Source organism: Pundamilia nyererei, unplaced genomic scaffold, assembly GCF_000239375.1.
Source record: "Pundamilia nyererei isolate P.nyererei 1_Seehausen unplaced genomic scaffold, PunNye1.0 scaffold00143, whole genome shotgun sequence".
In the NCBI taxonomy this organism is placed as follows: Eukaryota; Metazoa; Chordata; class Actinopteri; order Cichliformes; family Cichlidae; genus Pundamilia; species Pundamilia nyererei.
In genome coordinates, this window is record NW_005187544.1 from 103,029 (window position 1) to 116,181 (window position 13,153).

Genomic DNA, 13,153 nt, shown 5'->3' on the forward strand with positions numbered 1-13,153 from the left:
CGGGTAAAGTTTGTAGCATGCGTGCTTGTTGTTTTTGTCTGCTTCCACTTGTCTTTGCACTAGGATGCTGTCGGCGTAAATGTGCAGTCATATTCGTTGTGTTCCCACCAGTGCTGTCAGTGTAAATCTCATTGAAATGACGTTAACGCCACAACACGGCAAATCTCCGTTAACGAGCTATCGCGGACCACCCCGTGCATGGGGCTGGACGGCCAACACGTTAACGAGCTAATTGCGCTAACACACTAGCTCCCACCAATGTAATTGAGCATTGCGTGGCACATCCAACATACTGTTTTACTTTAGTCCATGACGCGCTTACCTTCAGGGTCATACGTCACATGAAAACCAAAATAGTTCCAAACGCCAGATCTGAATGAGGGTGGGGGAGGTTCAATTTGCCATGTTGCAAGGAGAGCTTAACTTCTGTCTCGCTAGCTCGCCCTGCGCTCAGTGAATCTGCGTTCGACTACTCTGCCTAGGCTGCACTGTCGCGCGCAGATCCACTGAGCGCTCAACACAGACAGCATCGTAAGAAGGAAAGTTGATAAAATAAATTAAAAATTTTGTATTGTTCGATACATATGCGTACCGAACCGAAAGCACTGTATCGAACGGTTCAATATCGATACGAGTATCGTTGCACCTCTAGTATCTAGGTGCACATTTAAAAATGTAAAAGATTTTTTTTATTCAAAGAAGAAAACCAGGAATTCTGCAGATGTGGTCACAGTGCATACGTCCTCTATGCTTTTCAGTTTGCTTTCTTTCTTCAACTTTCTCCAACTTTTTATTACAGTTTTCGTAAATTCACTGTAACCTCGAACTTCACCAGGCAGAACAGATCTCTGCATTAAATACACTTCACCCTACAAGCGTGATATTAGAAAGTCTACACACTGCGTGGTTTGCCCACGTGTGAACAGAGCAGGCGATAGTGTGCCCGGTGATGAACATCACATCCTGCCTCCTGCACGCTCCTCACAATGTGCAGGAGGAGTGTTTTCAGTAGTAAATACACATCTGTACAGACAATCCCCTATTTTCTCTTACATGTGTGAAAATGACCAAATGAACTCTTTTTACCTTTAGTTGTTTAGTGCTAAGATCAATCAATGGTCACCATGGTGATAATCATGTTCTCACCAAGAAGAGAAACTTCTTTCCAAATTTTAAAATAATAATTTTCAAGTCATCTCTTAACAAGGTAGAAGTGTACAGACAATTCCTGCTTTGATGGAGGGGATTTTATCAGCGCGTTGTTGTCCTATTTGCTGCACTGGAGTGTCTGGAAAATTTCCACAAGTGATCAATAGACAGGCAACCAGTTGCCCATCCAATCATTGAATGCTGCAGCATGGATTGTTGTTTCAAGCGAGTATAGTAAAGTCATATTTCTATGAAACTGAATGGCACCAACAAATGAAGCAACATAACAATTAATAAACAAATGATAAACAATCCTGGATCCAAGATAATTAAATTCATAATTTAATTATCTTGGATTAACTGATTAACTGATGTAGTTTATTATTCATAAACTACATCAGTAGTCACATTTTAGGGGAAATATGGTTTCCAAAGTCATCATCTACGATAATTTAAACCAGGACACTGTGTTTCAGCTCCTCCGTGGAACCTTTTGATTTAAATTATCATGGTTTGGGTTAAATTCCATGGAGACTGGTCTTGCGCAGCTAATATTTACATAATTGCTAAAAAATGGAGCATCAGAGAAAGGTGAGAATATAACTGATATGTTAATTACAATCAGTATTAATGAAACAAATACAATCATTCTGGAGGATGTCATTTAGTTGTGTGGGACTGTAATTTTGAGGTGGTGGGGATGTTACGAAAGCAAGTTACATTATATCACAGGTAGTGATATTTACTTTTTAATTATTTTATTTGCATTTTTAATCACTAGGGTTTGAGAGTAACGAAATTTCTATTCTCTGTATGTCCTGTACATGTGGCAGAATTGACAAATAAAGTTGACTTGACTTGACTTGACTTAACAAGTTACTGACTGGGATATTTGTAATTAGTTGTAATATTCACTGCTTCAGCTCCCAGAGGCAGCCTGTCACTGTACTCAGATCCCACCTCACAGTCGTCCAAATTCCCCCTGCACTGAGACAAAGTAAAGGAGTCAGTCACCACACTCTCTTCCGTATCAGCCTCCTTGTCCCCATCTCCGCTCTCCGTCTCGTCTTCCTCTTCATCCAGCTGGCTGCTGTCAATCTTCTTCAGAGACTCGGCGTGAGGTGCGTAGATGTTGAAGTTGGTGGTGAGGTTCCTCTCTATGTGATACTGGTCTTTGGCCTTAAGGATCAGCTTGTAGGTCTTGCTGCGGTACTTGTACACCAGGTGGAAGCACGTAGCCCCGAGCAGAGGCACAGTGGACACGGTCAGGAGGCAGATGCTGACTGAGATGATGATGAAAAGGTTTGGCACCTTCCTTCTTGTGGTGAACAGCACGTGGACCTCACAGTCCTCCCCTCTGTAGGTCAGGCAGAGGGAGTAGTTGGTGCCTGGTCGCAAACCGCTGAACTGATACGAGTTGACGCCATCCCTGATCTTCGACCATTGCACGGCAGAATGTTTTAGGTCCGCGGTGACGCACAGATACAAGCCATTTGAAGGGGCTTTTTCTGAGATGTCTGGAAGGCCGTGGTGCTCTTTGTTGTCAGAGGTGGCATCAGCTGCCTGGTTGCCCTTTTGTCTGGCCATGAGAAGAGGATTGAGTCGCACTGTTGCCTGTGTTTCTGACACTCCTAATGCAATCACACCAAAGTCAAACATGTATTTAATGTCATCTAGGCTCCCGTTTGAGACAGGGCTTGAAATATAGCTCGTATTAGCCGTCAAGCCACATTTGCTAGATAGATATTTTGTTAAATCCTCATTAGGTTCGGAAACACTGTCTGCAGTTGGTGGGTGAGTGGGTATGATGCTCGTAATTTTTTTTCTCTGCACGGCATTAAAAGCAGATGCTTTGACTGTTTCCTGGCGTGTAGATGGGTTTGTTTTAGTGTAACTGGGTACTGTGGTCATTTGCTTCGTGGGTGTTGGTGTAGACAGCGCCATCACCTCAACTAAAACTGAATCCTCCGCTCTTCCAAGCTCATTTGTGGCAGAGCAGCTGTAGTTGCCCCCATCTTCCTTCCTGAGGTTTGAAGCGAGAAGTGTGCCGTTATTAAAGACTTTGACTGAATCCGACTCGTAGGACACCGAGGAGTCCTCGCTGGATTCTGCAGAGCCCTCCTCAGCAAACAACAAAGCCAGCTCCTGTTTTCGGCTTTTGCTGTGAATGCTCCACAGGACTAGTGGTTTTGGGTTTCCTTTGAAATCACAAGTCAAGACCAGTTTGCTGCCCTCATAGAATTGTGCATTATCTGGCTCAGTCCATACTGTGACATTGGGGCTTGTACATTTTGTCTCAGGCAGTTTCCTGATCTCCATTCCTTTAAATTTCTCTGGTGTTGCACAAGTGATGGGACTGTGCTCAGTGAGTGATATGGTGGTTGTTGAAATCCAAACTCTGAACCATTCCAGGGAGCAGGTGCAAGCGAATGGATTATTATAAATCTGCAAATGTGACAAAGACAGCAAACCTTCAAATGTTCCTTCAGCTATGGTCACAAATCTGTTATTGTTGAGCCGAAGAGACTTCAGATCTTTCAGGTTGGAGAAGGCGTCCATTGGCAGGCTGACCATCTCATTGTGATTCATCTTCAGCATATACAGTCCTGTGAGGTTCTGTAGATCCTCCCAAGGAAAGTCTACTATTTTATTGTGGCTGATGTCTAAGTTTTGCAGATGAACCAAAGGCACAAGCGCCCCCTGTTCAATGGACACAATCTCATTGTGTGACATCCACAAGGAAATCAACCTGGTGACATTGTCAAATGTCCCCAGAAGTAGTACACTGATTTTATTAGCAGAGAGACTAATGGTCGCAACACTGGGAGGAAAACCCTCTGGGACTTTATCTAGCTCCTTGTAGGAGCAATCTGCAAAGAGACGGCTGTATTTAACCGAGCAGGTGCAGAGCTGAGGGCAGATCAGTCCTGTGGTGAAGGCTGTAGAGACCCACAAACTGAAGAGGAGGATGTATGTAGCTGCCATTCTTCTGTTCCTGTAAAATGGAGTCACAGTCCATCTGTTAGTGAGTGCATTAAATCGGATAAAAAGTGCTGCGAAAAAGTATCCGCCCCTTCCTGATTTTTAAAAAAAATTAAACCATCATTTAAAAACTGGATTTTGTATTAACTCTGGTTATCTTTGTTTAACTTGAACATTTGTCTGATGATGTGAAATATGTAAGTGTGACAAATATGCAAAAAACTAAAAAACAGGCAAATACTTTTTCACAGTGCTGTAAAAGACAATATTAAAAAGAAGAAACATTGGCATATAAACAACATGAAAATGGAGCGTGTTTATATAATCCAAGACAGATTTGTAAATCATTCAGAGAGTCTCCAAATGAGTTCAAAAAGCTGGAGAGAGTCCTGACTGCATTAACAAGCGTGCACACTGCTCTCTCTGTCAGTCTGCAGCCCGACAGAAGCTACACAAAAAATCTAATTTTCCCAACATTTACACCATTGATACAATGAGCTTACAGATCACCTTACTTTTAGCCAAACTGTGTATTTGTGCTTGAGACTTTACATGGAAAGGAAATGCACACAAAACATCATTTAAATAATTTGCTTCATAGCTTGAAAGGACTGATAATCTTGAGAATTCATGGAATTAAAATAAAATGAAGCTTTTTCTGTTAAAACAGCACAGAGGTGGTTCCAGCTGGAATACTGCTCTATGACTTCAAATTGTTCTTAATTAAAAGCCAAAAGCAGTGAAGTTTGAATGTTTAAGATCCTGGCCAGCAAACAAAATTAAACCAAAAATATAAAGTCTCAAATATTTACAGAGTGTCTCTGGCTCAGTAAATGTTACTGATGCTCTAACTGAGCCCATCTCTTGCAGATACAAGACTAATTATGGAGAAATTTCACTTAGGCATTGGAATTCCTACAGATACAAAAGCAAAACTGTCACTTTTTTTCACAGTTTTTATAATTTTAACAGTGACAGACAGATTGACCATACCATCATCTAAAGAAACAACTTAGAAACAAAGCCACTGACATCTATCAGTCTGGAAAGTGTTACAAAGCAATTCCTAGCCCTTTGGGACTCCCGCGAACAACTTTGAGAGCAATTATCCACAAATGGAGAAATTTTTAACAGTGGTAAAGTCCGGTCCAGCAAAATGTTAATTTCTCAGTTATTTCTCTGGCTCAGTAAATGTCACTGTTGAACGCTTAAAGTTGATCCATCTCCTGCAGGCACACGAAAAGCTGTGAAGAAATCTCACTACAGTTCCTGCAGAGACACAGACACTGTTCCATGCAGAGAACATGAAATAATATTTAGCAAGCATGAGTTATTAATCCATTTACAATACAATGCTAACCTGTTTTACACCGTGCCGTCTCACTTTTGTTCTTTCTGCGATTCACATAAAACAAACTGTACTGGAGAAAGAATGCCCCACCGCTGATATTCCTCAAGTTTCTTCTCTATTTCTCTTTAAATATTTTCACGCATTCGTGGCTTTCTCTCATGCCAGCTCTGTACTCTGACTAAACACGTTTCTATCGGAAATGGCAAACAAGGAGGAGCCCTGTAGCGTCTGGAAAATCAGGAAAGAAAAGAAAACAGTGACAACGATGTAATTTTCGAAGCTTCGAAGGTATGCGCTGACAAACTACAGTGAGTCAGTGTATCCTTCAAAGCAGCAGCGGTGGAGCTGAGTGCTGGGCCGCTGGGGAAAGCCTTTGGTTTCAAACTACGCAGCAGCCTCTGTCCTTGGTTCTGAAAGATGAGCAGCGCGTCTGCGTCCACGCACCCTGTAATGTCGCTGTGAAAGAAACTGTGAAGCTCGCCACCCGCTGTTGGTCGACCAAAACACCAAAGTTTTCCTGTGCGCAGAGACTTCGACGTTGGGTCAGCATGTAAAAATAATGCGGGAGGAAAGAGCACACCTATTCTCTGCGTTAGCGGCCCTAAACCCGGTGACGTGCTTACCTGCGTGTGATTTGTTTTGCTTGTTTCTGCAGAGATGCCGCTGTTTGCAGTCACGGCACCGTGAGCTTCAGGCCGGATGGAAGTTTAAAGCTGAATGTGACTTAGCTCGGCTCTCTGGCTGCCTCTACATGATGAAAACACGCGTGTCTCCTGGGATATATGTCAAACTGAGGTATCCCCCCTCCTCACACACACATACACATCTCCCCTACTCATCCTCAGCCCCGGACAGAACTGCACCAGTGTCTCCCCCCCCCCAAAAAAAAAAAATTAAAGGGGAATTGACCGGCTTGGTTTGAAAGACATGGCGACTGATGTGAGAGCTCTTTAAATGTGGCAGAGCTGCTTAATCATGACAGCAGCAGCCAGCGATTATCCTGCTGATCAGCCAGATAGTTATTAATCAAGTCTTCATGTGTATTTCAAAGCTTGCTTACTTATCGTACTTAGTTAGTTACAGTTAGTTAGTTGTAGTTAGCATCTGTAAATACGTATTTGTGCTTCTGATGGTTTCCCCAGAAATTGTGTGAAATAGTCGTTAAACCTTAATCTGAAGCAGGAAAGAGGTTTTGAACACACAGCATCACGTTTTCTGATATCAAACAAAACCAAGTTCCTCTCATGCCCACTTAAACCTGGCTCCAAAACAAAACATTTCACTCAGACTTCAATGTTAAAATATCTGAAATATCAAAGGAAAAAGCATTAAAAGATTTTAAACATTCGAAAATGACCTAGACCTTAAAAACAGAGAACCAGTATATGATCATAGCGAAGAGGTCGGTGCATTTCTACCAAGTTGAAACAGGGCCGGCTTTAATCTTATCTAGTACCACTCTGAAACACAGGATGGGGAGCTGAGTGAGTGTATACAGTTCAGCAAGAGAGGTCTTTCAGCTGCCTTGGGATCTGGAGCTGTGAGGGATATACTCCTGTGTTCAGTTTAGCACAGCAACAAATTCAGAAAAATTTAGATTAGGAAGCACTGCTCAGGCATCACTAACAATGCAGCAAGTAGAACCTAGACCCTTGCTTTTGGCAGGGGTATCAAAATAAGGCACATGGGCCAGAACTGGCCCAGCAAAGACTCCAATCTGGCCCAGCTTCATGGCTTTGGAAAATGTGAAGGAGGACATCAGTTCTGGACATTTGACAACATTTTCTGTCAAACATTACAGCTTTTGCTATACTCATCAGAGTACTTAAGTAAAAGAAAAAGAACTCAGTGACTTTCTGTGTCATAATTACAAGACAGCCTGTGCTATGAGCTACCAGAACTTTTTCCGTAACTGCACACGTTTATTTCTTCCAATTTAAGAAGAAAAAGTCGCACTGACAGATTATTTACTTTTTAAATTTCTTCAGCAGCATTTCTTTATCATGTAGAAAAATTGAGATTAGATTTATTTTTATTGTATTAAGATATCTCAGGTTTTAAATATGTAGTTAAACTCCTTTACGCTGACAGAAAGGGGACTTCGGCTGGTTGTGCCTTGAGGCGACAGTTGTTGGGAACTGGCCCAGCTTATTATACACAGCAGTTGCAGTACAGATTACAAGGTTGACAGTTTTACTGCTGTTTATGTGCACTGCTGCTATCTTGGATTGTGAACACAGAGTTATTGGGAAAGCTCCAACTTTCCGAGTTGGAAATATGACTTAAAGGTCCATTTGAAAATTCTGACTGGGAACTCAAGAATATCAGCTTCTGACTTGAAATGGAGTGGACTGATATCAACATTATTCAAGATAATGTTAAACATATAATGTTATTCATGTTATTCACCAATTTACTTTGGTACCTATGAAAGCACAGATTAAAACACAAAAAACAAACAACCAGATATTTGTTTCAAAGTCATTTTTCAAAATAAAAATAAAAGGTATTTGGATGCTCCTTATTCCCCTCACAGTACATCCGTATATTTGATTTACCACTGACTTTATGCTGGATGTTGATCCTAATGCTCTCATTTACCCAGGCTTGAGGCCAATATGAGGCACATATTAGCTTATGCCCCCTGAGATATAAACATCTCAAACTAGGGATCTTTTTCATGAAGGGCAAATGTCTTAACCAATTGCTACATCCCCAAACAAGGGCTAGAAGATGAAATGAGAAGTAAGAGCCAGGAAAGACAGAAGTCAAACTGAGTGGTGTACATAAAGAGTAAGCTTTCATTATTTATTTTTATTTTTATTTAAAAAGGACAGTGCATATTGATGAACATATACCAGTGTAAATATGCCAGATTTATCCAGAAGGCTATTTTCCATCTGTAGTCCCTGACAGGTCAGACAAAAATGATATATAAAGAATATAGCACACCATCAGACAACAAACCCAACATGAAGAGATGGCTGTGTCACTGTATCAGCTAAATACAAACCTAAATATCCTAAAAGAAAAAAGAAATGGTTAAACAAAAGAGAAACAAACCCAAGCTCCTCACTAGCAGCACTAAAACAACACTAGGCTCAAACAAATCACATCACAACAGCTCTAAACTCTCAGGGCTGCTTCACACACTAACTGACCAAGTAGCTCTTAACCAGGTTATTACTGAGTGAGGCCCTGTGCACGCCGGCTTCTCAAGAGCAAGACTACACACACACACACACACACACACACACACACACACACACACACACACACACACAGATCTACTGCATGTAACACCAGTAGTACACAATGGAATAATTTCTTATGAAATATTCTTCTTACATAGAAGAAAAGATTGAATCATGTTGTGCTAGACTTAAAATTTCTGGTAAAAGTCTGCCACCTTATGGTTAAAAAAGAACCTTTTGAAAAGAATGTTTTGAGTCTCTGGTTTTGCTAATTCTGGCAAAGTTACTCCAAAACTGAAAGGATTCAGTTTAAATGTACTTTTTCTAAGACCATGGCATAATGAATGCTAATTCTTTCTCATAGTTTAATAAGACATTGATCTGAACTTTGACGAGGTTTGTTTGGCTTTTTGTCACACCTAAGAGGACAAAACAATATCATTATGTATGCGATGCATTCAGGGTCTGTTAGGATGCCTTACCATTTCATTTAATATTTGTGTTATAAAGTCTGTATTTGAGATGACATGTGCTCTTGTGAACACTCAGTATGGCCTAAATGAGGGGTTTCAAACTTGTAGCCCGGTGACCACTTGCAGCCCATGTCACCCCCTACAGCAGGTATATTGACGTGAAAAAATATAATGCAATTTGGCCCTTAAAGTTACCGGTTTGTTAGGGAGGATTTGTTTGTTGTTGAGTGCAATGTTAAAACAAGTTCTTTGAAAGGCTAAAAATTATTTAATATGAAGATAATATGAGCAAACAGTACAAACATGTTGAGGGACTGGCAGTAAGAGAGTTATTTGTAAAGAAAACAATTTTCAGCAGCAGTCGAAAACTAATTTGTACACTTATGTCTGCATTTTTATTTTGTTAAATACGAACAAAATTAAATCATCTGACCAGAAAGAGAGTACCAGTGTGTAAAAAGCTTCAGTTAGTAAGGAGCGATGAGAAAACAAAAAATAGGTTCACGTTTGCAGTTTTGTCTTGTTATACAATATTTGAAATATAAAAAAACAATTTTTGGAAATATTGGAGGGTGTTTTCTTGTTTGTTTTGTACTATTTGAACACTAAAGTGGCCCTCTAATGAGATGACAGTGCCAGCAGTGGTGTCATGGCTACTGAACGGACTCACGCGCAGACAGTTCTTTCTAAGAGAACAAAAGGAGATTTATTTACAACAGGGATCACGTCAGTGCTATATATATGTACAGTGAGTTGGGAGGGGGGTTTCCCTGGGTCTTTTCCCGGGTTGTAGTTGTGTGTCTTATTTTGAAATAAATTTTTGTGCATTACCATACCGACCAGAGAGCATTGAGCGGCAGAGAGGAGGATGTTACTCTCAATGTTGTTGGTGCATTTCAGGAGGACACTGCTTATAAAGTTACACAATTACACAGTGAATTCGGGTTTATTATTATATTTACAAAATACCACAGTTTTTGTCTTGGTCGTATCATTTTATTTTGTTGTATTTACTCCCGACACCGTGAAAATACATTAAGCCGGTCAATGATGCAAAAAAGGTTGGGGACTGCTGATCTAAAGGATATAACTTGTAAGCTAGAGAGGAAATGGCACCTCACTAATTTAGAAGATCATTTAGCCTGGAAAGATAGTGAAAGAAATCTCCGTCCCGGGTTCATCCGTGGATCGGGTTTCCTCCGAGGCGTGATCACCGATAAGCAGAGTTTTGTCCTTTCCTTATAAGATTCCTAATTATTCAAAGTAACGCTCAAGTATGCCGTTCAGCGGGTTAGTTACAGCGCCGGGAGCAGTTAGGAGAACAAAGTGATACATAGACTGTTTCAGGTTGCTCTCCCACAATCAACTCAAAGGTTTATTCAGTATACAACAGTTTATATAGAGGAAAAAAAGGTTCGTGTGTCAGCAGATTCTCAGTTCAAACCGGTACAGACCAAATAAGGAAACGTCTTCCTGCCTTCTGAGCAAAGAAGTATCCTTTGTATAGTTTATCAGTTCAGCTACAATTTATGATCATCCCAGCAAAATACACTCCTAGACATAGAATACAGAGTTCTTTCATTAGTGAATTCTGAAACAAACCACCTGGCCTTTAACAAGCTCTTTTCTAGGAGATAAAGAAGGGAGGATGGGAGTAAGGAAGTGGTCTCGTCTCTGTGGTATTTTCGACCTTGGGGTACCATCCTGTGATTCTTACACATAAATTCTTGGGTCACAGAGAAAGAGAAAAAACAACTAGTAAAAGGGCCTTATTGAGTAACAGTTTTCCTGTATAATATCACTATAAAACAATATCCTGTAAATGCTACCATGGTATGAAAATATCACAACAGATAGTTTACTGCTTTGTTTTGTTTTTTTTAAAGCCCACTGTAAAGCTTATTATTAATCACTGATTGAAAAAACAAGAACAACCCTAACGTTTTCTCCAGCACTGTGGCCAGGCTGACAAAATGTCCGAGCTCTGTTTAGCCAAGCACTTTAACATGAACTAGTAATGACTTCATGAATTTCTCTAAAAATAGAAATTTTACCATTAGAGAAAAAATGACTCATAAATGACTCATAAAGGCTTATAACACACAAGCCATCTCACAGACGTAGCATTATGGACAGCTATTTTCAGTACCATTGATATTTATCTAGACTTTTTTTCTTTCTTTTTCTTTCTTCCTGAGTTAACTTAAGTGAGTTAACACACACCAAATAGTTAAACTGCATGAATGTCTTAAAGACATAAAGACCTGGATGACCTCCAATTGTCTCTTTCTAAATCCAAAGGTTATTGTACTCGGCCCTAAAAATTTAGAAATATGGTACCTAACCAGATTGTTACTCTGGATGGCATTACCTTGGCCTCCAGTAACACTGAGAGGAAGCTTGGTGGTGTTTTTTTTGACCAGGATATGTCCTCCAGTATACAGATATTAAACAAATATGTAGGACTTTCTTCCATCTGCACAATATCTCTAAAATTTGTAATATCCTGTTTTAGACTGACTCTGTAAAATAATTAATAATTAATGCATTTATTACTAGGCTGCACCACCATTATTATCAAGTTGTCCTAAAAAGTCTTTGAAAAGCCTTCAGCTGATCCAAAATGCTGCAGTGAGAGCACTGACAATGTGCTCTAGTAACACAGAGCACATTTTGCCCAGACTCTTCATTGGCTTAAATTCTTCTCATCATGTACAAAGTCGTGAATAATCAGGCCCCATCTTATCTTAATAAGATTATAAAACCATCCAGCCCCATCTTATCTTAATAAGATTATAAAACCATATCACCCCAATAGAGCACTTTGCTCTCAGACTGCTGATTTACTTGTGTTTATTAGGATATCTAAAAGTAAAATGGGAGGCAGAGCCTTGAGCTTTCAGGCCCCTCATCTGTTGGACCAGCTCCCAGTTTGGATTTGTTTCATGTGTGGCATCATTAGACCAGTTTAATAACATCAAATGAGTGAATAGTAGAATAATCCACTAGAATAGCTCAGTGAATTAAACATACAGTACCAGAAGTCATAATGAACTTTAAATGGTGCACAGTTTGTTCTGTTTGAATCTGTCTTAAAGCTGCACACTGTGTAATCCATCCTTCTGAGGCAACAGTGCAATGTTCAACATGAGGTCAGTTTTATCATGTTTAGATGTGATCTGCCATTTCCTGAGCACAAAAGCCTGGTTTCAAATCTAATGAGGCATATGAAATCAAAGAGAAGTCATGTTTTCAATTAGCAGGCAGCAACTGTAGCATCACTGGGCCAGTTGCAGGGAGGACTACAGTATCACCTCCTGTCAGGTTTTCTGTTGTCTCTGTGAAATGATCTGGTAGAATGGAAAGCTATTTCTTGTAAAAATTTAGGAAAACATGGCCCACACTGTGTCATGAAACAATACAATCAAATAAGTGTGAAGAAAAACATGGTAAATGTTTCATTTCAGCTTAACGTAGTCTGTAAATCACAAAATCAAATAAATTCATTTTTAAAAACATGTTTTTCGTAATGCAACTGGGTTTGATCATCAGTGAATTTTAACTGATCACCAACATGTTTGAGTTACCAGCAGAACTACTGTGGTCACCCGTAGTTAAAGGGGTTATGTATGTTGTAGAAAAGAGGCATAAATCAGTGTCAGGCTTCTTTCTTCTTTTACTCTTTACTCTCTGTGATTAGCTCTATGGCTCTATCGTCAACAAAATGAAACCAAAAGCCCAGAAATCATTCCTCCCGAGTAAGTGTTTCATAGTTTATTTTACAGTGGCTGTAGAGCTTGTGCTAAAATAAATTTGAATTTTGCAGTATTACCATGGACTCAATGTTACCTGGCTTGTGTATTGAGAATCATTATTGCTGGGTCTCATCTGGAACTCTTCCACTGAAATTCCTGGTTGTTGTTTAAGGTCTTCACATCCCACCTGGTCACAGCCAGTGACAGCCAAGACCTGAAGCTGGGTCTGTCAGAAGTCTCTTCCTGTTC

The 13,153-nt window shown here is 40.1% G+C and overlaps 1 protein-coding gene across 2 annotated transcripts; it reads right to left on the bottom strand.

Moving 5' to 3' along the window:
* Positions 1-1,970: 1,970 nt before the first annotated feature.
* On the bottom strand, positions 1,971-6,329 carry LOC102215967 (immunoglobulin superfamily containing leucine-rich repeat protein 2-like). Of its 2 annotated transcripts, none has more exons than XM_005744391.2 (2): positions 6,106-6,329; positions 1,971-4,144 (listed from the first exon to the last, which is right to left on the bottom strand). In XM_005744391.2, exon 2 carries the CDS (start codon positions 4,132-4,134, stop codon positions 2,026-2,028), a length of 2,109 nt encoding a protein of 702 aa, XP_005744448.1. In that variant the 5' UTR covers positions 4,135-4,144; positions 6,106-6,329; the 3' UTR covers positions 1,971-2,025. The 2 variants fall into 2 exon arrangements, with proteins under 2 accessions (XP_005744448.1, XP_005744449.1); XM_005744392.2 differs by lacking the exon at positions 6,106-6,329 and adding an exon at positions 5,492-5,941.
* Between the last annotated feature and the right edge of the window lie 6,824 nt (positions 6,330-13,153).